Source organism: Muntiacus reevesi, chromosome 3, assembly GCF_963930625.1.
Source record: "Muntiacus reevesi chromosome 3, mMunRee1.1, whole genome shotgun sequence".
NCBI lineage: Eukaryota > Metazoa > Chordata > Mammalia > Artiodactyla > Cervidae > Muntiacus > Muntiacus reevesi.
The window spans coordinates 55,188,972-55,212,743 of NC_089251.1; the positions used below are offsets into that span (position 1 = coordinate 55,188,972).

Genomic DNA, 23,772 nt, shown 5'->3' on the forward strand with positions numbered 1-23,772 from the left:
TAATACTATAAATATAAACTAAGCCGTCACAACTAACGTTTAAGTAGCCATTTGAATGCCTATAGTATTTGGGTGAAAAGTCTTTTAATGTTTATGGTTACCATTGCTCACAGTACTAACCTTTATTATCATTTTTAAAACTACATGTATTTGCTCTTCATTTTATTTTCTTCATTTGGCTTCTGCAGCACCAGGCTCTCAGATCTTCACCTCTGGCTTCCTTTTCTGGTTCCCTTAGTTGGTTTTCCATCCACTCCACAAACCTTGGTGTCTTTTTCTCAGGATTCCATACTTGGTCACTGTCTCTTTTCTCTGACTAGAATCTTGCTACTTCAGTAACCCTTGAACTCCATTTGGCATTCTTGTCTGTTGGCCTCGATGTCTCTCCTTGGGAGTCCAGACGCGTGTTTTGCAGCGCGCTCTGTTCTGTAGTCGAGAGGAGTGGGCACGGTGCGCCCGCTGGGTGCTCAGCATTGCGCTTCATGTATCACATAGTGGGCAGCTGAACATGGGCCCTGCCTCTGAGTTAAGTAGCGGAAATAGTAACTCAGACTCACCGTGTCTAAAACTGCTTCCTCTCACATCTCCCTACTTTCTAAGCACACATACCCAGCCACCCAGACACCCCTTTGTGCTTCTCAAGCAGCGGGTCTTGGGGACAAATTAGGACATCAGTGTGATTGTGTCCATAAAGGTACTAAAATCCTGAACTAAGACAGTGACAGCAGTGGAATGACCATTTGTTGGGCCTACCCTCTCCCCTGTATGTTTCTGACTAGTAGTTACTCTTCTGTGTTTAGTTCACTTCTGCTTGAAGCTTTGCCTGGGTCCCTAAGTATTTGAGTAATTTGGTGAGTGAGGTAAAATCAACATACCTTGGTAATACTGAATGTTTACAGTAAAAGAAGTTATCAGGGATGGAAGATTTCCATCTTTACAAACTAGGTATACTGGGGAACCTTCAACCAAGATTGAGAGGAAAGTAGGAAGGATGGTTAGTTTAGCAAGGGGAAAATAGTAAGTTAAGCTTGAAATTGGGGAATTTAGTTCAATATAGGATTCTTCAAATACAGACTAAACATTTGTAATTAGGAGGTTTTAAATTTTCTGCCCCTATTTAGGAGATCTCTAAGTAATCTTCTTTTGATGACTGGAGAGGTAAAAGTTAGATTACCGAAAGAGGCATTCATGTTAAAATGATAGGTAGTATCTAATACATGAAGCATGAATATTATGGTGTGTTAATCAAAATCTTGTCTTATTCTGTTGCGCTTTCCCATTGACCTGTTTCCACTAACTCTAACCATCTTATTTTCTAGTGTTTAATGCCTGAGTACTTTGAACCTCAGATTGAAGAAATAAGTGAGGCTGCTCTGCAGGAACGAATCAAGCTCAAAAAAGTCAAGGCTTCTGTGGACGTATTTGATCAGCTTTTGCAAGCAGGTGACTAAGTTTGAAGTCCCCATGTTCATGTGAAGCTGCCCTGGGATCATGGACGTAGCAGTAGGCCATGGTTGTGCATGTGATCTAGATAGTTGTGAGTACGAGTTAGAAGTGCTATGCTACTTCCTCTGCTTGTTTATATTTTTTATAGTTCAAGAAGTCCGGTTTCAAGTTCTGCTTTAGTGTCATTTTTAAATTGTGGGTAGGATAGAGTTGTCCTTGCTGGTGTGTTGTCCTCTTGTGCAGGTAGAGAAATCTTAACAGCCATTCTTCCTTAGCTTCTGTTTTTAACACCAGGTTTGTTCGTGCTGTATTCACGTTTCTTATATTCTTTAAGTGTGTTTGAGAAGCGTAAAACAGACTAGAAAGAAATACTTAAAAAGGAAAGAGCACTGAGCTGCAGGATCAGAAGCTTGGGTAGGTTCTGACACTGATTAAGCACTGTAGCCTTGAAAAACTCAACTCCTTTAATCCTTCTGTCTCTCAGATCCTGTGGCTATCTGAATTTAATGTGGATGAACCTCCAGGGGTATAGGTGACAGGGCTTGTAAGCTACCATGAGATGAGAATATACCTATGGCAGCATGGAAGGCAGCAGCATTGCTTAAGTTCTGGAATCTGGAGTGCTGGTCAGTGGTTTAGGATAAAAATCAGCCAGACATACAAGAGATAGAAACTGGACTGAATCACTCAATATAGTCTTGAATATGGCAAGAAACATTTGCAGAAAACTTTTAAGAATTTTGGTGTGTAGCCTGTTAAAGCATCAGGTATACAAATGAATTGCTGATGCAGATTGTCATTTAGAGAGGCTTTTCCCTCTGCTTGTTGATATATTAAGACTTGTCTTCCTCTGCTTTACACACTGTGTGGTGTAGGTGCATGCAGCTGTCAAGTGAACTTTACTAAAGACAGGGTCAGAGCTATAACACTCAACTCATTCAGAGTAGTGGAATGAGTTGACATACTAGGAGAGGAAATACAGAAAAGTTTACTATCAAGGCCCTAAGAAGTGCCAAGCACTTTGTAGGCATTTAATTCTACAACACCTTATGAGTTGGTGTGCTGGTAGTCATTTATAAAGGAAGCTGACTGACTTCAAGTAATCTTCAGGGTCACACAGCTCTGAGATGCTATGAGGCAGTCAAGTTATACTTCATCACCTGTTTCCTCTCCACTCTGCCATTTTGTCTTTTTTAGGCTTTTAAGTTTCCTGATGGGCGTTTGTATTATCAGTATAAAGGCTACTATCTCTAGGCATGTATTTCAGCGAGGGCCTGGATCCAAGCGAAAGAGTTCGATTGCGTTTGTGGAGATGGAACTGGGCCCTGGGGGACTACATGGCCATCATTTCCAGAGCATTCAGTTCAGAGATGATAGGTAGAACTATGAGAGAGTTTCTCAGGGGGTATGAGTACATAGAATGAATGAACCCAGGGTCAAACTTGGCTCTTGTATTTTATCTTTTCTATCAGACAGCACTGTTAGGGATTGTGTGCTGTCTGCATCACTCCAGATGTTTTAAGTTGATGTGGAGGGCCACACCTCATAGGAAGAGTGAAGACTTTTAATCCGGTAGGCTTTAGTTCTTTGATGTTTCAAAGTTTCTCCCCCCCTCCCCCTTTTTTTCCCCACCCACAGGAACCACTGTATCTCTGGAAACAACTAACAGTCTCTTGGATTTGTTGTGTTACTATGGTAACCAAGAACCCTCCACTAATTATAATTTCCAGCAACAGGAACAACCAGAAGAGTTGGTAATGATTTTTTTTTAAGTTTCTTTTGGTAGTAATTCTTTCTCATTCCAAGGCGAGTTTTTATGCCTTAGGTTAGGGTAGAGATTTGTGCTGAGGTGTGATGTAGCACAGTATGTAGCCTGGACGAAAGGTGATGTGGAGGAAGAGATGGATTTTAACAATTGTTTTACCCTGGTTCCCTCCTTAAATGTATTTTGACCTTACCTGCCACATGCAGAAACCAGTGATCAGAAATGTTTGGATAGGCCCCTTTGTTGTTGTTCCTTAAAGTGACAATATGTTGTGCATAGGACAGAGGGGAAAACCCGTGGCCCAGCCCTCTTGAAAATTCACACATATGTAGGCAGAGAGAAATGAGCATACTCTAGAAATTAATATTTCTTAATAAACACTGGGTCTTCTTTTTACCTTCTACCGAATCTTTATTTCCTTTGCTTTTCTGAAATTTCCTCTGCCTTACTGGTTTTGAGTAGTATAACTCAGAATGCTTTCTGTTGTCGTATTCTGTTTTATATCTATTGATGATGGCTCATTTCAGGAAGAGGCCGCCGAAGAGGGAGATAACGTGAAGTCTAAGAAGGCAGCTGGTCATCAGCTTAGAGTTACTTGGAGGTATGTTACAGTATAATTAGAACTTTTATGGATCCGTAGGGTTGTGGAATGTTCTCCGTCACCCCCTGAAGAGAATACAACCCTGTAGTACTCTAAAATGCAATTTGTTCTTTGTGTGCAATATAAATGTCACAGTTGGTTTTCATATGTGTTTGGAGCATTTTTTGTTAGATCTTTACCTTCAACCAGCTAGAGGTACAGGACTGGTGTTGATTTCTCTTCCCCCCTCCCCCGCCTAACTCCATGTAACCATCATGGTATGGTTCTTTTGGTAGTTTCGTTAGTGGTCCTACCTTGCACTCAGTTCAGTTCAGTCGCTCAGTTGTGTCCGACTCTGCAACCCCATGAATCATAGCATGCCAGGCCTCCCCGTCCATCACCAACTCCTGGCGTTTACTCAAACCCATGTCCATCGAGTCGGTGATGCCATCCAACCATCTCATCCTCTGTCGTCCCCTTCTCCTCCTGCCCCCAGTCCATCCCAACATCAGGGTCTTTTCCAAGGAGTCAACTCTTCGCATGAGGTGGCCAAAGTACTGGAGTTTCGGCTTCAGCATCAGTCCTTCCAGTGAACACCCAAGACTGATCTCCTTTAGGATGGACTGGTTGGATCTCCTTGCAGTCCAAGGGACTCTCAAGAGTCTTCTCCAACACCATAGTTCAAAAGCATCAATTCTTCTGCACTCAGCTTTATTCACAGTCCAACTCTCACATCCATACATGACCACTGGAAAAACAATAGCCTTGACCAGACGGACTTTTGTTGGCAAAGTGATGTCGACCTTGCACTATATACTTCTAATTCTGAAAAGGTTCAGAATTTTTAAAATTATGTTAGAATACATGCATGCTAGAGCGTACTTCTAAATTAAGACTGCTGGCTAACAAACAAGTATTCACTACTGAACAAAAGATAAATATCATTTATGTAATGATTCAGAATTCAAATTAACTGAGTAAAGCTATCTAAAAGAAAGGTATTTAATAAGGGTATCTGGAAAAGGAAAACTACTGTTAATATCAAAATGAATAGAATGAAAAATTAAACTTCCTTTAGTAATACTAATAATTTCTTATAGTGGTTAAGAGCAGGGACTTGTGAGTACCATTTTGGCCCAAATCCAGGCTCTGTTTTCCAAGATGTGTTGGTAACAGAGAAAATGAAGGTGCAGCATGATTTGTACAACATAGCACATTGACTGACTGACTGAAAGAGCCAGATTATATAAGCTAGAATAGAACAAAGGATTGCAGGACACCACATGTCTGTGGTTGCCTCTGGTTAATTATATCCAGTTGAAAGAGGGTGGAGGAACTTCACTGTGTACCCTGCTGTACAGTTTGCTTTTTGTTTACAATGCTGAGTATATAGTACACCTTTCAAGTCCTGCTTCTGCCACTTAACCAGTAAATTTTTGGACAACTTAAGGTCTTTGAGCCTCAGTTTTTCCCATTTTTAAAATGATAGTAACCAGATCTCCCTCTCTGGGTGGGAAGAATTCCTTGAAATTATATGCAGAAAATGCTTGGAACGTTGCAAATACTCCATGTGGTAGCCGTTACTGGTTTTATCTGTTTCTGCTGGTTCACATTTACTCTCTTGTGTCTAGAGCCAAAAACCATGCTGAGAGAATCTTTGCTCTGATGCCTGAGAAAAATGCACATTCTTACTGCACAATGATTCGAGGAATGGTGAAGGTAACATTTGTTCTGGATAGTTTTATGTTTTTGTCTTTAATTTCTACTGAATCGGGGTTTCTCAGCCTCAGAACCCTTCACAGCTGGGCCACATAGTTTGTTATCAGTGGGGGTTTCCAGAGCTTTGAAGGATGTTTGGGAACTGCCTCTACCCACTTCATGTCAGTGATTCATCCTCCCATCCCCCAGTTGTCACAATGTAATTCTCAGAGTTGTTTTTTTTTTTTCCATTAAAATAAGATACACTTATTGAAAAAAATTATTAGGAAAGTTTTTAAAAATTGAAATCACTGGGTTGAAGTAACAGGAATAGAAACTGTATTATACCACACTGCTCGTCTAAAAAGGAAAAACGCTATCCATTTTGATCTATCCTTTTACTTCTGAGAACAGTAGATATGCAAATATTTATTAAAGACAACTTTTATGGTGTTTAATTTTCTTTTTTTTTTTCCATTTATTTTTATTAGTTGGAGGCTAATTACTTTACAATATTGTAGTGGGTTTTGTCATACATGGATATGAATCAGCCATGGATTTACATATATTCCCCATCCTGATCCCCCCTCCCATTTCCCTCTACCCGATCCCTCTGGGTCTTCCCAGTGCACCAGGCCCGAGCACTTGTCTCATGCATCCCAATATGGTGTTTAATTTTCATCCTTTCCCTCTTCCAGCACCGAGCTCATACACAGGCATTAAGCTTGTACACTGAACTATTAAACAACAGACTCCGTGGTGAGTTGTGTTTGGAGAATTCCCCTCTGTCCTTCCTTTCCTTCTCTTGTGTGAGCGTGTGTGCGTGCTCAGTCATGTCCCAGCTCTGCGACCCCATGGACTGTAGCTTGCCAGGCTCCTCTGTCAATGGGATTTCCCAGGCAAGAATACTGAAATTGGTTGCCATTTCCATCTCCAGGGGATCTTCCCAACCCAGGGATTAAACCCGCATCTCCTGCATTGGCTGGTGAATTCTTTACCTCTGCATCACCTCTGCATTCTTACCTCTGCACCATTATATCAGCAGTCTATAAAATCACAGGATTTTACCTTAATGATTTGCTCATTCTTAATCTTTTCCTGTGATGTTGGTGATTGAAGCGAGAGCCCAGAGCCAGAGAAAAGAACGGTTTTCTACTTTTCTGGGCTCATGTGCATGACCACTTGGCCTTTAATCACCAACCACAAATTTTGTTAAAGTAGTTTTCTTCTTTTGTAGCTGATGTGCACACCTTCAATTCATTGATTGAAGCAACAGCATTGGTGGTGAATGAGAAATTTGAAGAAAAGTGGAATAATATATTGGTAAGGAGGAACCCTCACTTCGGCTACTAATAGGCCAAAATATCCTTTGCTAGGAGTCCTGAAATGCAGGAGATTCGAGTTCGATCCCTGGGTCGGGAAGATCTCCTGGAGAAGGAAATGGCAACCCACTCTAGTATTCTGGCCTGGGAAATGCTATGAACAGGGGAGTCTGGTGGGCTACAATCCATGGGGTTGCAAGAGTTGTACATGACTTACCTGCTACACCACCACCACCCACCATCCTTTGCTAGGAGTACATGGATGAAGAGGGCATTCACTGAGCATCTTTGTGCTGGTCACTACTGGGCACTCCACTTGTGGTGACCTGTTCACGCCCTTCTAGCAACCCTTAGTTTAAGTAGCTGTATCTGACATGTGACCCAAGCATACAGCTAGAATCCAGGAAGACAGGTTTGCTATATTATATTCATTTACTTCCTTACAATCGTGTTTTTTTTTTTTTTCCATTTAAATAAGACGTATTGAAGAAAACTACTAGGAAAGTTTTTAAAAATTGAAATCACAGGAACAAAGTAACAGAAATAGAAACCACACTGTACCATTCATTGTTGTCCAGTCACTCAGTTGTGTGCAACTCGTTGCGGCCTCATGTACTGTAGCCCACCATTCTCCTCTGTCCATGGGATTCTCCAGGCCAGAATACTAGAGTGGGTTGCCATTTCCTTCTCCAGGGAATCTTCCCAACCCAGGAATCAAACCCACATGTCCTACATTGGCAGCTGGTTTCTTTACCACTGAGCCACCAGGGAAGTGCATACCATACCATACTGCTCAGGTAAAAAGGAAAAAACCAGCCTGTTCTAGTCTCTTCTTTTGTTTCAATCTTAGACTTACTAGGCCGCTAAAGACAGTTGGACACCGACATCACGTGGGGATTAGAGTGGCTGTTGTAAAGGCCTTGTTCTCTCAGGGGCACTAGATAATTCTTAAATGGGGGGCTTATTTATTAATCTGCTTTAAATGTAGGCAGAGAGCCCAATTCTTTTAGTGTGTTCTGTTAGTTTATTGGACAAATTACCCACCAGGCATTAAAAAAAAATAATACTCTTTCTTTTGATTCAACTAGGACCTACTGAAACAAATGGTTGCACAGAACGTGAAGCCCAATCTACAGACTTTTAACACTATTCTCAAATGTCTCCGAAGATTTTATGCATTTGGAAAATTGCCAGCCTTACAGACCTTCCGGGAAATGAAAGCCGTCGGGATAGGTGAGGGTGTGTCCTCATGTCCCTCTCTGAAGGCAGTGCTGACCTGAGGTTCAGGCAATCAAAAGAGAGACTAAACTTTGCTGTTTACATAATATGGTAGGAATTTCCTTTCCACCATTAAGCACACTTTTTAATTATGTATATTTAGTATAATGGGAGCTCTATCATCCTTTTGCAGTTTATAGCAAATTATACTCTTAGGATTTTAGATACTTTTTAATGGTTTTCTTGATTCTAGGGAGAATTGTTCACTTAGAGTTGGCTGGTTTTAAAATCTCGTGGCATTTTCTGGCATAATTAAGTATTTGAACCCAATTGTGTGCTAGTATGTTGTGTGTTTTTCAGTATTTATGTTATTGAATCAGTTCACTTCAGTAGCCTTTAGTGTCTTAAATGAAACTCACAGAATATTGACTGTAATGTTTTAGTAATAGGTTTCTGGACTTTCTAAGAGGAGTTTGATCTCTATGACACCTTTCCACCTTTAGAGTAATCATATCAGCTGGGAAATGTCTTTGTTCAGAAGAACAGAATGCATCTTCTACTTAAGTAACACCATTAATGTTTTTATTCACTATACCTCAGTAAGCTGTATTTTGTATAGCTGTGTTTGACATTTTTTTTTCTTTTTTCTATGTACCTGGTAACATAAGAACCCTCGCTTGCAACATACCATTATATTATTCAGCTGTTTTATCAACATGGTATGTATGTCATTATGTTATTTATGTAGAGATTAGGCTAACTTCACTGCTAATGAATTAAGATTGGATAGGTAACATAATAGCATTGTCTACAGCCTGAGCAAAAAGTTACTCTTGAGAGTAGCGTCATCTTTTTGTGATGTAAAACTTAAATCGGAGTGGAGGAAGATCATTAAATGTACTAACGGGCAGTGTGTGGTTTTGGCCAGAAGGTACTTGAGTTTGGGATTCCTTTTGCCCTGCAGAACTGTGCTGTCTAATACAGTAGCCACTTAGCCACACACGGCTATTTAATTAAATTCCTTCCTAGCATTAGTGTTCAGTAGCCACTTGTGACTGCTGACTGCATCGTCGGTGATGCAATTATAGAACATTTCCGTCTTTGCAGGAAGCTGTTGGATAGTGCTGCTCCACAGTAAACCTTAACAGTATTTTGAAGCCTCATGGGAGAAGTTCAAGGCTCCATTTGTTACCTAATTTTAGGTAATCTGTGCTCTGTTGAATGGACTTTGGAGCAAGGCACGCCTGAGTTGAAATTTTATCTCTATCATTTACCAGATGTGTGGGAAGGGACTGGATATCTTACCTGAGTGATGGCATCACAATGTAATGATGAAATGAATTATGTGTAGTGTCCTGTTCATGCTTGGAAGGCATGCAGTAAGCACTAACAGTCTGTAGGTTCTTAGTCATTTGCCCCAACCAGAGAAACAACCCTGGGTTTAAAAATGGCAGTTCCAGTCTTTCTCTCCTGTAATGGGCTTTTTGTGTGAAAACAATAGAAAACCTTTATTTTGGAAGGGTAGTTTTGCAAAATTCACAATCTCACACATAGGGAAGTAGCAGCAGTTAATATATGTGCTGCCAAAGCGAGCACAGTAGGAGCAGTTAAATGACTTTATCTTGAAAACAGGTGAACTGTTTCCACAGTAATTTTGTCATCTAAAATTTTACTAAACTTCGGTGGTATTGTACTAAAACTAAGTAATTCTCACCCTAAAGCCTATTCCATTGCAACATCACACATCACCTTAGCTAACTAAAGTCTCTGGTGCTTGTGCTTCCTAAGTAACACCCAGGGTCACAGGGGTAGGAGTGTCAGTGTGACTTAGGGATATAAATTGACTGTCTGTAATAATAATTGCTAGGAATTTACCTAAAGGAAAAAGCCTAAAATAATGAAGAGGTGATACATATAAAATAGGTTATTAGGATAGTAGAATAATTAGAACTGTAACAAATGTAAACATCCTTGAAGAACTTCACAAGTACATCTATGCTGTCACTGAAACTATATTATCACTTGCAGGTGGATAGGTGGGGAAGGGAATATGGATAAATAATGTGAAACGTTTAATTGGAAATGTCATCGATGGATTTTAATTCTATAGATTTCTGTTTCTTGGTTCTCATCCTGGTTATATTTAAAAGGAGCACAAATGTTTATTAGCAGAAAACATATTTCTCTTCTAAGTATGCAGGCTTGGTGAAGGTGTCCGTCTGTCTCCCATTTTCAGTTCAAGTCCGCCTTGTGAGGAGACTAAGAGGGAGGGGCCAAGTCTGTTGGGAGCACTGTAACTGACCCAGGCCTTGGGGAGAACTGCATTCAGCAGAGGGTGCACTCATTCCACTCACGAGGCTGTGCCTGGCCAGCTCCATGGCTTTAGTGGAGGAATGAGAAAGGCGGCCTTATGACTAGTTCTGCCTACCCCATGGTTGTGCGGGAAGTGGGCTCCTCAGAAAACCCCATTGCCTTTTTTTTCTGCAGAAAGCCCTTCAAAAGGATCATCCCTCATCATCTATGATATCATGGATGAAATAATGGGAAAGAAGTTTTCTCCACAGGACCCCGATGACGGTACGTGCAGAAATTGCTGGCGTAAGACAGACAGCCTCTTTCCCTGACTGCTGGGTTATAGAGCCTTATGATGAGGATGAGGTTTGATTTAGTTTAGTCATCTTTGGGTGATTATTCTGAGAAAGCAGAGTGTCAGTGGCTTGTGCTGTATGTTGCTTCTCCTTGTGTTTTCATTTTTTAGGTTTGTCCTACACCTTACCAGTTTCGTTGACAGGATTTTTAGTTAATGTTACTGACCTGAAAACATACTTTATGCATAGTAACCAAGGCTCTTCTGAACTTTGATTTTTCAGATATGTTTTTTCAGTCAGCCATGAGGGTTGTAAGTACCATTTCTTGCTTGAAACTTTGTTTTTCCCCTCTTTTATCCATTTCCTAAATTCATCATTGGTGGTTGGGAGGACTCTCCCTGATTCTTCCACTTCCTAACTCTTAGCTTGCTTTCATGTCATTAGTCCTAATTTTTTATTCCTCTAAAATCTCTACAAAATCACAGCATTCCTACCCTGTGTTGATTGTGTTTGTTGTCTTTTTCATACCTTTCTTCAGATGAGGTTTCAGAGTATTTCATATTTGCCTGTTGCTAACTTATTAAGATTGATGGTTATGTCTAATTTTGTTTTTTCAGCTTATCATGCTAATCATAGGAAAAATTTTCAATCAGTTTCAGAATGAATTTAGCAGTCTTATTCCCTGAGGATAATTGCTTTACAACTTAGTGTGTATCTTTCCATGTTCTTTCCTCTGGGTATTCAGACATGCATGTCCACACTCACTTCCATGGTATCTTGTTTGTTGATGGCAGTATAGTATTTCATAGAAGGGAATGACTTCTCGTTGGGTGGGTTTTGGAGTTATTTCATGGGGATTTTTGCCAGTATAGTGATGCTAGAGATAGCACTCCATCTGTCTTGTGCATGGCATCCCAAGTGTTTTTGTCTAATACTAAATACAGGTATAATTACTAGATGATCATTATTTTTGTTTTAAATTTCACTGAACTTGGTGATTTGATCCCCACTCCCAATTTCTTATAATTCATTTGCTGTCAATCAGTAATACGTTAAATCAGTATACATGTTTCCCCAGGTATCTACCTTTTTGCTTTATGTAATGAGCCACCTTTGGCTGATAAGGATCACTGAGTGATGGTTATTACTACTTTTACATTTTCAGTGCTCTTCTCTCAGAGATCTAGAGCTTGCTTACCAGGTCCATGGCCTTTTAAACACTGGAGAGAACCGGAAATTCATTGGCCCTGATCCTCGGCGTAATTTTTATTAGTAAGTGTATTGGAAATGTATCCTTTGTATTAACAGAGCACCTGTATGCAGCCAGTAGTCAGTTCTGCAGGTGGGAGACTTGGCAGCCTTATTTTAGATAGCATGATCCTGACTTAACAATACGAGTTAGTTGAAAACTTGGAAGGTTCAGTGGTAAAACTGATTTGTCAACACTTGGTAGATTCAAACAGTGATAAAACTGATTTTGTCAGACTGAGGTATCCAGTCTATTTGTAACTTTAAATCTATGTATCTTTTCCTTGTGCTGTTCTATGCTTATTTGCTCAGTCCTGTCAGACTCTTTGTGACCCCATGGACTGTAGCCTGCAGGGCTCCTTTCCATGAGGGTTCTCCAGGCCAAATACTGGAATGGGTTGCCATGCCCTCCTCAAGGGGGATCTGGTTTTCCAACCCAAGATTGAACCAGGTCTCCCGCATTGCAGGTGGATTCTTTACCCTCGAGCCACCAGGGAAGTCCAAGAATCCTAGAGTAGGTAGCCTAACCCTTCTCAAGGGGATGTTCCCAATCCAGGAGTCAAAATGGGGTTTCCTGCATCGCAGGCGGAATCTTTACCAGCTGAGCTACTCAGGAACCCACACCCTCCTATTTTATATTTTCGAATTCATAGCAGGGTGAATCCCTAAAGTTTTCATCTTAGCCTCTTTTGTTTTTAAAGATGTTAGAGCCCAAGGAGACTCCTTACATGGGTTTGCTTTTAGGCAGATAAAAACAAGAATGTGAGGAGGCAGCCTGTTGATAGGTGTGTGGTGGTTCTCTTCCATGTGTTCAAATCCTCTCTTCACATTGAACACTTGTTGAATAGTATCCTCACTCCTTTCCACCATGAGCTGAGAGTGTATAGACCAGTTGAAGATACCAGTGACTAGTTGAAGATAAGAAAGTGTCAAACTGGAAAGTCCAGAAAGCACAGTTAGCAGCATCTCCTGGGTCATACATTGACCTGTGTCACTTGAAATTGTAACTTATAAATTGTCTTTAAATTCTGTGTAATATGTCATTATATGACTGTGCTGTAATGTAATCATTCCCCTACTAGGTAGGGATTTCAGACTAAACATGTTTTCTTTCTCCATCACAGTTCCAAGTTCTTTAGTTTACTTTGTCTAATGGAACAAATTGATGTCACCTTGAAGTGGTATAAGGACCTGATACCTTCGGTAAGATGATTCATGACTTAACATTTATCATTGTAGATGTTTGTGGGTGTCTTTGCTGAGTAATACTTTAAAAATGTATTTGTATTTTTCTTAACCAGGTCTTCTTTCCCCATTCCCAAACGCTAATAGATCTTCTCCAAGCATTAGATGTAGCCAATCGGCTAGAAATGATTCCTCAGATCTGGAAAGGTCAGTTGCAGTTTGTGTGTCCCAACCCATCTTACTCTGTTGTCTTAGATTTTGATTCACAAGTGTGTTAATGTGGTTAGGGAAGAAAGCTTCCATTTTTTCACTAAATTAAACTCTGTAGTCAAAGTCATCTTCAGGGTGACTTGCTCATGTTTCATATTGGATTGCATGAGCAACAGTGGGGTGGAAAGGACTTCAGTTGGTTCCTTTGTGACCAGAAAAGGCTGGGTTTTGTGCACTTGTGTTAGTTACATGGGTCACCCAAAATCTCAACCTGCAAAGCCTGTGCCATTCATTCCTCTGGACTGTGATGCATCTCTGTGTTTCAGTAGCTAACAGTGATATTGGTGATAGTATGGTTTCTGAGGAACAGCCATGACTGGGTTTGTGCATGTGGTTTATGCATGTAAACTGACTGCAGAAGATGCTGTAGCTCACCCTCTAGGTGACTGTGATCATAAAACGCGTTCCTGTTTGCCTCAAGTTGATGTGAGACACTGAGACCATAGCCCTGCCGTCCTGCCTTACAGGACTGCTCTGATGATAATGTACGAGGACCATTGACAATTCCCGTGTGCTATAAAACCACGGGGAGCGGGGGTCTGCTTGAATGTGGCCCACATGCTGTTAGCAATTGCCCAGGAGCCAGTTACTGGTGCTGGCTTTCACTACTCTCCTGTCCTTTTCCTACTGTGAATCATGCTGATTTCTAGAACCCTGGAATACACGTCAGCAATGAATTTTCTTATTTTCTTCTCCCTTCCTCCGCTCCAGTAGGGATGACTACTGACAGTGGACAAAGGTCAAAGAATGTTGGTTTTACATGGTGGTGATCACTTCTCACCCTGTTCCTTTTTGTTTCAAGATAGTAAAGAATATGGGCATACTTATCGCAGTGACCTAAAAGAAGAGATTCTGATGCTCATGGCAAGGGATCAGCACCCACCAGAGGTAGGCTTGTTTTGCTCTCATTGTTAGATATACACTAGCCAGCATATCCTCTAATACTGAGGACCTGGGGAGGGCAATTCCCATGGTTTCATTTCTGTGGAGAATTCTGCTATCTAAACCCAGATTTAAATCTACGCATCTGACTTCGCTGGCAGTCCAGTGATTAAGACTCCACACTTCCATAACAGGGGGCCCAAGTTAAGATATTGGATGTGTGTGGTGTGGCTGAAAACACATCTCTACATAACCAATTAGAATACCTTTCCTTCTTCTTTCCTTTTTTATCTTTAAAGAGAAAAGCCATGGTTGGATTTGAAATACATGGCTAAACAAATTATCACATCAGAGTCGGGTGCTTTGCCTTTTTTTGTTGTTGTTAATATGTATTACTATGTGCTGTACATGCGATGTGTTCAAATGGTAAAATGCAATGTCAGAAATTTTAATGATCCTGGGGAGTCTCCTGTTTTTAAATTGACATAAAACAAGCGAGGCAGTTCTGACTCTCGGGGCCTCTCAGCTGCAGGCGGCATTTGCTGACTGTGCTGCAGACATCAAATCGACTTACGAAAGCCAGGATGCCAGACAGACTGCCCCAGAGTGGCCGGCCAGTTCTCTGAACTACATAGCCATCCTCTTCTTAAGGGCTGGGAGAACCCAGGAAGCCTGGTGAGTACACGAAACACCACACGTGTCGCTGGAAGCATCTCTAATATATCTGTGATGTGTGGTTTCTCAAGAGAAAGTTGAGTTTCTACATAATGAGGTGTTTTTTGGTTTTGTTTTTTTAAATTTTGGCTATGCTGGGTCTTCGTTGCTGCACCCGCTTTTCTCTAGTTGCAGAAAGTGGGGCTCCTCTTGTGGTGCGCAGGCTTCTCACTGCGGTGGCTTCTCGTCGCAGAGTGTGGGCTCTCGGGCTTCGGTAGTTGTGGCTTCTGGGCTCTAGAGCACAAGTTCAGTAGTTGTGATGCACGGCATGTGGAATCTTCCCAGACCAGGGATCGAACCCATGTCTCCTGCATTGGCAGGCAGATTCTTTACCACTGAGCCACCAGGGAAGCCCTGTAATCAGTTTTCTATGGGAACGTCCAAATACTAAAAAGCAAACTTGGGAAAGAAGAATCAGTGTGCATGTTTAAGAGAGGATGTGGTTCAGTGGGCTCAATCTCTTTATTTTCATTTTCTGTATCTCTTTTCACCTAAATAGAACACAGTGACCAGAGAATCTTAATTTTGAGAGTGTTTTGGGCATTGATATCTCATTTATGGATGGTTTCCCACACCCACAGCCCCAGCTTAAAATGTGGGCTGTATACTGGGACTTGAGGAAGTGGCGTTTACCAGTATCGACTAAACCTGCCTTGACTAGAACCCATCTTTGGTTTGTGCCACTGTATTCTGTGTGTTCGTGTTGGCACTTCATTCTCATACTCATTTCTAGTGTTTAATTGTGAATGGAGACCTTATGCATATTCATTTTTCCAAAAGCAGAGAAGTCAACAAAGGAGTACTTGGTTGGGGTGGTCATAGTTGCGTGGTTCCACTTTGTGTTATTTTAGATGTAAATGTTAGTTCTGAGGACCAGTGAGAGGGTAGTTGTATATGGTTGTTCCCAAGAGAGGACCTTATTTTGAACATATGACTGTCAGTCCAAGGTGTGAGTGTTCACTCTCTCTAGGAAAAGCTGGTGGAGGCTTTGCTGCCTCAACTGGTCTTGACTGGGGGTGAATCACACAGCCTGCTGCACAGTGCTGACCTGTGATGCTCGGAGTCGTTGACTCGGGCAGGTTGACACACGTTCTTGTTGTGAATCAGGCTGTGATGATTGGCGCAGGGGTACGGACCTCAGCTGATGATGGGAGCTGAGTGTATGTGCTTCTCCTTCATCCTGCATGTGGCAGGATGCTGGTGAGCGCTTACATGAGACTTGTGCCTTAATCTGAGCCTGCTCTTTATAACATCAGTTTAAGACACACTGGACTCACACACTGGATCACGAAAGACAGAAGAGATTGTACATTATTTGCCAGCCTCCTTTCCCACTGCCCACGTGATAACATTCCCTCCTTGGGGGTACTGAAGTGATCCTCTAGAGGAGGGTGGACCCCAGCAATTCTCAACGCTCGTAACAAAACACATTTGCCTGGGCAGTGTGTAATGTTCACACTTGAAGTTGGAGAAGAGGGTTGAGGCACCTGGAGTGATTCTCATGTAGAGATGGGGCTGGGAGCTGGTAGAGCTTACAGACGTACGTCTTTAGGAGCTTCCGCTGTATGTGGAAGGACACTTAGTGTCTGCATCCGGGAGAATAGCTCTGGTCACTCTGTTTCCATCTGTTCTGTTACTATTCCTAATCTCTTTCCTATCTCATCTTGAACAGGAAAATGCTGGGGCTTTTCAGGAAACATAATAAGATCCCCAGGTAAGTTCAAGTTAACTGGCCTGCGTGCATACATCCTAGATTAGCCATGTGGGTTTCACTCTTACGGGCTGGGGGGCGGTGTGGAATTTTCTCATGTACCTCAGTGGTAGCAGTTGGGCACTTTTCTGTTAGGCAAGCAAATGGACAGTCACTCCCACCATCTAAGGCATCCTGAGGCAAGTGCAGTTTTCTTAGTCTGTGCTCAGTGATCACATGTTGTTAATACACTGTGGATAGATCCACATGAAGGCATGCTGAATCATGTTGAAGATGGTAAATTTGATGCTGAAGATGTTGAGGATGAAGGCATGTTGAATTAACAGTATTCATTATCTCATTAGCCCTTTAAAGTTAAACTTCATGTAACTCTCTCCAAAGCTCCTGATCTTTGTAAGATACTAGATTCTGTATGTAAATCTGTGAGGGGTGTAGTTGGCAGATGTCGACGTTTTGCCTTTTGCAGGAATGAGTTGCTGAATGAGTTTATGGATAGTGCCAAAGCATCCAGCAGCCCTGCCCAGGCCATTGAGGTCGTTAACCTGGCAAATTCCTTCAGCTTGCCTGTTTGTGAGGGTCTCACCCAGAGGTTAATTGCTGACTTCAGCCTCAGCCAAGAACAGAAGTAAGTGAGCTCTTGGGCTTTGTGTCATCACCTTGAAGAAAAAGTTAAGAGAGATGGAGCAGACCATCTATCTGCCCATTCACATGTCTGTAGCTTTCTACCCCTAAATTCCCTTTCTTTGCAGAAAGTCAGGATGTGTTGGCTTAATCATCTTTTTTGTCATACGAGTCAGGGAGGCCTATATGTTGACCTAATGGATCTTGTTCTCTGTTGCTATAGTGGAGCTGTAGAGACCCCCAGCCCCCAAGCCTGCATTTCAGTGTGACCCTCCTGTTTATTTTTCTTACAGGGAAGCCCTGGGAGACCTCACCACAATGACCAGTGACAGCAACAGTGACAGTGATAGCGATATCAGCGAAGGCAGATAAGTGGGTGAATCAGGAGCAGCTGTGACCAAGCACAGCTGTGATTACACCAGATACCTGAGATGTTGGTATCTGAAGAAAACAGGGTACAGATTTGGTGAACCTTGAAACACAGTTGATACACACTGGCTTATTTAGGTTAGATTGCTAGGCTAAGCCTCCACGTGAGGGTGACCATGTGAGCAGAAGCGCCACTGTCCTCGTTTCTTTGGACACTTGGTGAGGGATGCGGCTCATCTGAGCTCCGCACACCTGCCCCAGGCCTTGTCAGCTGACGCCAGTGCCATTTGCCCTCCCTTGTTGTGGACTGTACCCTTTGTTGGCTGATGCTGTGACAGTGGCACTTCCCCCAATTCAGAGAAAGGGTCTAAAGGAAGTGTTTGTGCAGTTTCATCACATTGATACTGGGTCAGTAGTATCCCAAGTTCAGGGATGTCTGTATGTGGAACATGGTGCATCTGAGAACTGAACAATTACAGGACTTTAGGCTGCACAGCTGGGAAGAGGAAGGCTGTAAATAAATACTGTAACTAAGGTATATATGTGTGCGTTGGCCTTCTTTTTGTATACCTCATAGTCTCGCAGTGGGCTTGGGGCTTATACAAGTGTGTCCTCTCTCCCTTTCTCTGTGAGTGCTGGCACCTTCTTCAGGTGTGCTGTACTTCCAGTGATCTGAATGGGAGGACTGAAGTGTTTCCTTGACATGACTGCCTGTTGCTGGTAATCATATCATCATGTAAGTGTACCTGGTCATGAGGTAAAGCTGTTTTACTGCTGATAACTGGACCTGCTATAAGAGAGCAGTCATTAGTGTAGAGAGGTAAGGCAAGGTTTACAGAATCATTTAGATCTTAGTGGTGGAGTGGTAGTATACCAGAGAAATGGGCTTATTTCTTTGAGATAAGGCAGTGTGCTAGGGCATGGGATGCTGAAATGAAAGGTACACAAAGGGGCAGAGGGTGGGAGGTGGTGAAGGAGTCTCCAGCTTGGCCCAGGAAAGAGACTAACCTGTAAAAGAATGTCATCTAGCTGACCTGCACAACCATGGGCTTAAAGATTTTAGAAAGAAGGTCAAGCCCAAGAACAATTTTATAGAGCTCAGAAAGACTTGAGGGACTTCCCTGGTGGTAGAGTGAATAAGAATCCACCTGCCAATGCAGAGGACATGGGCTTGATCCCTGGTCCGGGAAGATTCCACATGCGGCTGAGCAACTAAGCCTGTGCACCACATACTGAGCCTGTGAGCTGGAGCTAGAGAGTAGCCGCTGCTCTCCACAACTAGAGAAAACCCTCCAGCAGCAACGAAGAACTAGCACACCCCAAAATTAACCCCAACCCAGGCCAAAGCAGTCTATTGGATTCCCAAATCAAAGGACACTGGATGCCATGCAGACTTGAATGTAACAATCATTAGCTGTTATCAGTTCAGTCTCTCAGTCGTGTTCAACTCTTTGCAGCATGCCATGAACTGCAGCACACCAGGTTTCCCTGTCCATCACCAACTTCCAGAGCCCACTCAAACTCCCGTCCATCTCGTCGGTGATGCCATCCAACATTTCATCCTCTGTCCCCTTCTGCCTTCAATCTTTCCCAGCATCAGGGTCTTTTCCAGTGGCCAAAGTCTTGGAGTTTCAGCTTCAGCATCAGTCCTTCCACTGCCAATATTCAGGACTGATGTCCTTTAGGATGGACTGGTTGGATCTCCTTGAGTCCAAGCGACTCTCAAGAGTCTTCTCCAAATTCGGTGCTCAGCTTGCTTTATAGTCCAACTCTCACATCCATACATGACTACTGGAAAAACCATAGCCTTGACTAGGCTGAGACCTTTGTTGGTAAAGGAATGTCTCTGCTTTTTAATATGCTGAGTTGGTCATAGCTTTTCTTCCAAGGAGCATCTTAATTTCATGGCTGCAGTTGCAGTCACCATCTACAGTGACTGTGGAGCCAAAAAAAAATAGTCTCTCAACGGTTCCATTTTTTCCCCATCTATTTGCCATGAAGTGATGAGACCAGATGCCATGATCTTAGTTTTCTGAATGTTGAGCTTTAAGCCAACTTTTCACTCTCCCCTTTCATAAAAAGGCTCTTTAGTTCTTCACTTTCTTCCATAAGGGTGGTGTCACCTGCATATCTGAGGTTATAGATATTTCTCCTGGCAATCTTCCAGTTTGTGCTTCACCAGCCCAGCATTTTGCATGATGTACTCTGCATGTAAGTTAAATAAGCAGGGTGACAATATATAGCCTTGACATACTCCTTTTCTCAATTTAGAACCAGTCTGTTGCTCCATGGCCAGTTCTAACTCTTGATTCTTGACCTGCATACAGATTTCTCAGAAGACAGGTAAGGTGGTCTGGTATTCCCGTCTCTTAAGAAGTTTCCACAATTTGTTCTAATTCACACAGTCAAAGGCTTTGGCATAGTCAACAAAGCAAGTTCAGTTCAGTTCAGTTGCTCGGTCGTGTGCAACTCTTTGCAACTCCATGGACTGCAGCACACCAGGCCTCCCTGTCCATCACCAACTCTCAGAGTTTACCCAAACTCACGTCCACTGAATCGGAAATGCCATCCAACCATCTCATCCTCCGTCATCCCCTTCTCCTACCTTCAATCTTTCCCAGCATCAGAGTCTTTTCAGATGAGTCAGCTCTTCGCATCAGGTGGGCAAAGTGTTGGAGTTTCAGCTTCAACAGTCCTTCCAGTGAACACTCAGGACTGATCTCTTTTAGGATGGACTGGTTGGATCTCTTTGCAGTTCAAGGGGATCTCAAGAGTCTTCAACAACACAGTTATTAGGCACTGAGCTTTCTTTATAGTCCAACTCTCACATCCATACTTGACTACTGGAAAAACCATAGCCTTGACTAGACAGACCTTTGTTGGCAAAGTAATGTCTCTGCTTTTAAATATGCTGTCTAGGTTGGTCATAACTTTCCTGCCAAGGAGTAAGCATCTTTTAATTTCATGGTTGCAGTCACCATCTGCAATAATTTTGGAGCCCCAAAAATAAAGTCTGCCATTGTTTCTACTGTTTACCTATCTGTTTGCCATAAAGTGATGGGTTCAGATGCCATGATAGTTTTCTGAACGTTGAGCTTTAAGTCAACTTTTTCACTCTCCTCTTTCATAAAAAGGCTTTTTAGTTCTTCTTCACTTTCTGCCATAAGGGTCGTGTCATCTGCATATTTGAGGTTACTGATATTTCTCCCGGCAATCTTGAATCCAGCTTGTGCTTCATCCAGCCCAGTTTCTCATGATGTCCCTGCATGTAAGTTAAATAAATAAAGCAAAAGTAGATGTTTTTCTGGAACTGTCTTGCTTTTTCAATAATCCAGCAGATGTTGGCAATTTGATATCTGATTCCTCTGCCTTTTCTAAATCCAGCTTGAATATCTGGAAGTTCACTGTTCACATACTATTGAAGCCTGGCTTGGGGAATTTTGAGCATTACTTTGCTAGCATGTGAGATGAGTGCAACTGTGTGGTAGTTTGAACATTCCTTGGCATTGCCTTTGGGATTGGAATGAAAACTGACCTCTTCTTGTGGCCACTGCTGAGTTTTCCAAATTTGCTGGCATATTGAGTGCAGCACTTCCACAGCATCGTCATTTAGGATTTGAAATAGGAATTCTGTCACCTCCACTAGCTTTGTTCATAGTGATACTTCCTAAGGCCCACTTGACTTCGCATTCCAGAATGTCTGGCTCTAGGTGAGTGATCAGACCATCGTGGTTATCTGGGTCCTAAAGATCTTTTTTGTATAGTTCTTCTCTGTATTCTTGCCTCCTCTTTTTAACATCTTCTGCTTCTGATAGGTCCATACCATTTCTGTCCTTTATTGTGCTCATCTTTGCATGAAATGTTCCCTTGGTATCTCTGATTTTCTTGAAGAGATGTCTAGTCTTTCCCATTCTATTGCTTTCTTCTATTTCTTTGCACTGACCACTGAGGAAGGCTTTCTTATTTCTCCTTGCTATTCTTTGGAACTCTGCATTCAAATAGGTATATCTTTCCTTTTCTCCTTTGCCTTTCACTTACTCAACTATTTGTAAGGCCTCATCAGATGACCATTTTGCCTTTTTGCATTTCTTTTTCTTGGGGACGGTCTTGATCACTGCCTTCTGTACAATGTCACGAACCTCTGTCCATAGTTCTTCACACATTCTATCTGATCTAATCCCTTGAATCTATTTGTCACTTCCACTGGATAATCAGAAGGGATTTGATTAAGGTCATACCTGAATGGTCTAGTGGTTTTCCCTACTTTCTTCAATTTAAGTCTGAATTTGGCAATAAGGAGGAGTTCATCATCTGAGCCACAGTCAGTTCCTGGTCTAGTTTTTGCTGACTGTACAGAGCTTCTCCGTCGTTGGCTGCAAAGAATATAATCAATGTGATTTTGGTATTGACCATCTGGTGATGTCCATGTGTACACAAAGTCTCTTGTGTTGTTGGAAGAGGGTGTTTGCTATGACCAGTGCATTCTCTTGGCCAACTGTTAGCCTTTGACCTGCTTCATTTCGTAAAGGCCAAATTTGCCTGTTACTCCATGTATTTCTTCTTACTTTTGCATTCCAGTTCCTATAATGAAGAGGACATCTTTTTTGGGTGTTACTTCTAGAAGGTCTTGTAAGTCTTCATAGAACCATTCAACTTCAACTTCTTCAGCATTACTGGTCGGGGCACAGACTTGGATTACTGTGATATTGAATGGTTTGCCTTGGAAACGAACAGAGATCATTCTGTCATTTTTGAGACTGCATCCAAGTACTGCATTTTGGACTCTTGTTGACTATGAGGTCTACTCCATTTCTTCTTGCCCACAGTAGTAGATACAATGGTCATCTGAGTTAAATTCACCCATTCCATTCCATTTTAGTTCACTGATTCCTAAAATGTTGATGTTCACTCTTGCCATCTCCTGTTTGACCACTTCCAATTTGCCTTGATTCATGAACCGAACATTCCAGGTTCCTATGCAATATTGCTCTTTACAGCATTGGACTTTACTTCTATCACCCTGTTACATACACAACTGGGTGGTGTTTTTGCTTTGGCTCCCTCTTCACTCTTTCTGGAGTTATTTCTCCATTCTTCTCCAGTAGCATATTGGACACCTACTGACCTGGGGAGTTCATCTTTCAGTGTCATACCTTTTTGCCTTTTCATATTGTTCATGTAACAATCATCAGCTGGTATACTCCTGCAGAAATATATAAACAACTGTCTCCTTTTTTCATGATTTCCAGGTATGTTGCTCAGATTAAAATGCCTCTTCAATAATCTGTTTATGAAAACAAGCCTCCACAAAATTATTATTTTGGAAAAAATGTTGACAGTAATTTCAAGAAATGAAAAATAAAAGATAAAACATTTGTTAATGCTTACCCACTAGGAAATTGTTCTGGTCTTCAGAGAAGCAAGGTAAGCAAGTTCTCCGGGTTTTACAGCATTCCAGTTCAAATCCCTTTAAGATTCCAGGCTCACCACCCCACTTCATTGGAGAAATTAACAGTCTACACACCAGATAGGAGCAAGGGTAGCTACCAGGGTGTCAGAACTCAGAGCCAGGAACTCTTCTGAGGGCTGTGGCATTAATTTGTGGGTAGAGAAGAGACCCACATTTCTCTAATGCCACAGACCAGAACAGAGTACATCACAGTAGAAAAGAGGGACTTCCCTGGTGGTCCAGTGCCTAAGACACCACGTTCCCAATGTAGGGAGCCCGGGTTCGATCCTGGGTCAAGGAATAAGATCCCACATGCCCCAACTAAGAGTTTTCGTGACACAACTAAAGATCCCACATGTCACAACCAAGACCTGGCGCAGCCAAATAAATGATGCTAACAATAAAAAAAGAAGCAGTGCTTCCAGAAACTGTTTCAGGTATACATGCACATAAGGGTGTGTATGAATGTACTGTGCCCCAGTGTGAAACAGTTTTTCCCTGTGGAAGCAATCAAGTTTGGGATACATACTGTTTCTAGTGCCTTCCAATCACTGGAATGATACATTTCCAATTATAAATATATTGCCATTTTGGCTTATCTATAATAACCCAACTCACAGCCTAGAAACTGAGCACCCAGGAGTTCCTACTGCTGTTGCTGCTGCTTAAGGAAATTTTTTATGTACACAACAAACCAGAAATTGTA

General features: G+C 42.0%; 1 protein-coding gene and 1 non-coding gene across 3 annotated transcripts in view; both read left to right on the plus strand.

The window, feature by feature from the left end:
* Positions 1–23,015, plus strand: part of PTCD3 (pentatricopeptide repeat domain 3) — a 32,414-nt gene extending 9,399 nt beyond the window's left edge. Inside the window, exons 7-24 of one of the 2 annotated variants that reach the window (XM_065929128.1) lie at positions 1,320–1,443; positions 3,085–3,200; positions 3,739–3,812; positions 5,423–5,510; positions 6,188–6,248; positions 6,727–6,812; positions 7,900–8,044; positions 8,698–8,748; positions 10,517–10,606; positions 10,900–10,928; positions 11,783–11,889; positions 12,990–13,068; positions 13,167–13,257; positions 14,123–14,208; positions 14,729–14,877; positions 16,589–16,630; positions 17,094–17,252; positions 17,542–18,155. In XM_065929128.1, coding sequence (XP_065785200.1) covers positions 1,320–1,443; positions 3,085–3,200; positions 3,739–3,812; positions 5,423–5,510; positions 6,188–6,248; positions 6,727–6,812; positions 7,900–8,044; positions 8,698–8,748; positions 10,517–10,606; positions 10,900–10,928; positions 11,783–11,889; positions 12,990–13,068; positions 13,167–13,257; positions 14,123–14,208; positions 14,729–14,877; positions 16,589–16,630; positions 17,094–17,252; positions 17,542–17,620 — 1,656 coding nt within the window. In that variant the 3' untranslated portion in view covers positions 17,621–18,155. Of the gene's footprint in view, positions 1–1,319; positions 1,444–3,084; positions 3,201–3,738; positions 3,813–5,422; positions 5,511–6,187; positions 6,249–6,726; positions 6,813–7,899; positions 8,045–8,697; positions 8,749–10,516; positions 10,607–10,899; positions 10,929–11,782; positions 11,890–12,989; positions 13,069–13,166; positions 13,258–14,122; positions 14,209–14,728; positions 14,878–16,588; positions 16,631–17,093; positions 17,253–17,541; positions 18,156–19,074 lie in introns of those variants that run through there. The other variant, XM_065929129.1, reaches the window with a different exon arrangement.
* On the plus strand, positions 16,021–16,156 carry LOC136165867 (small nucleolar RNA SNORD94). The gene has a single exon (XR_010662832.1). It is a non-coding gene; the product is annotated as a small nucleolar RNA SNORD94 (small nucleolar RNA).
* Positions 23,016–23,772: the final 757 nt, after the last annotated feature.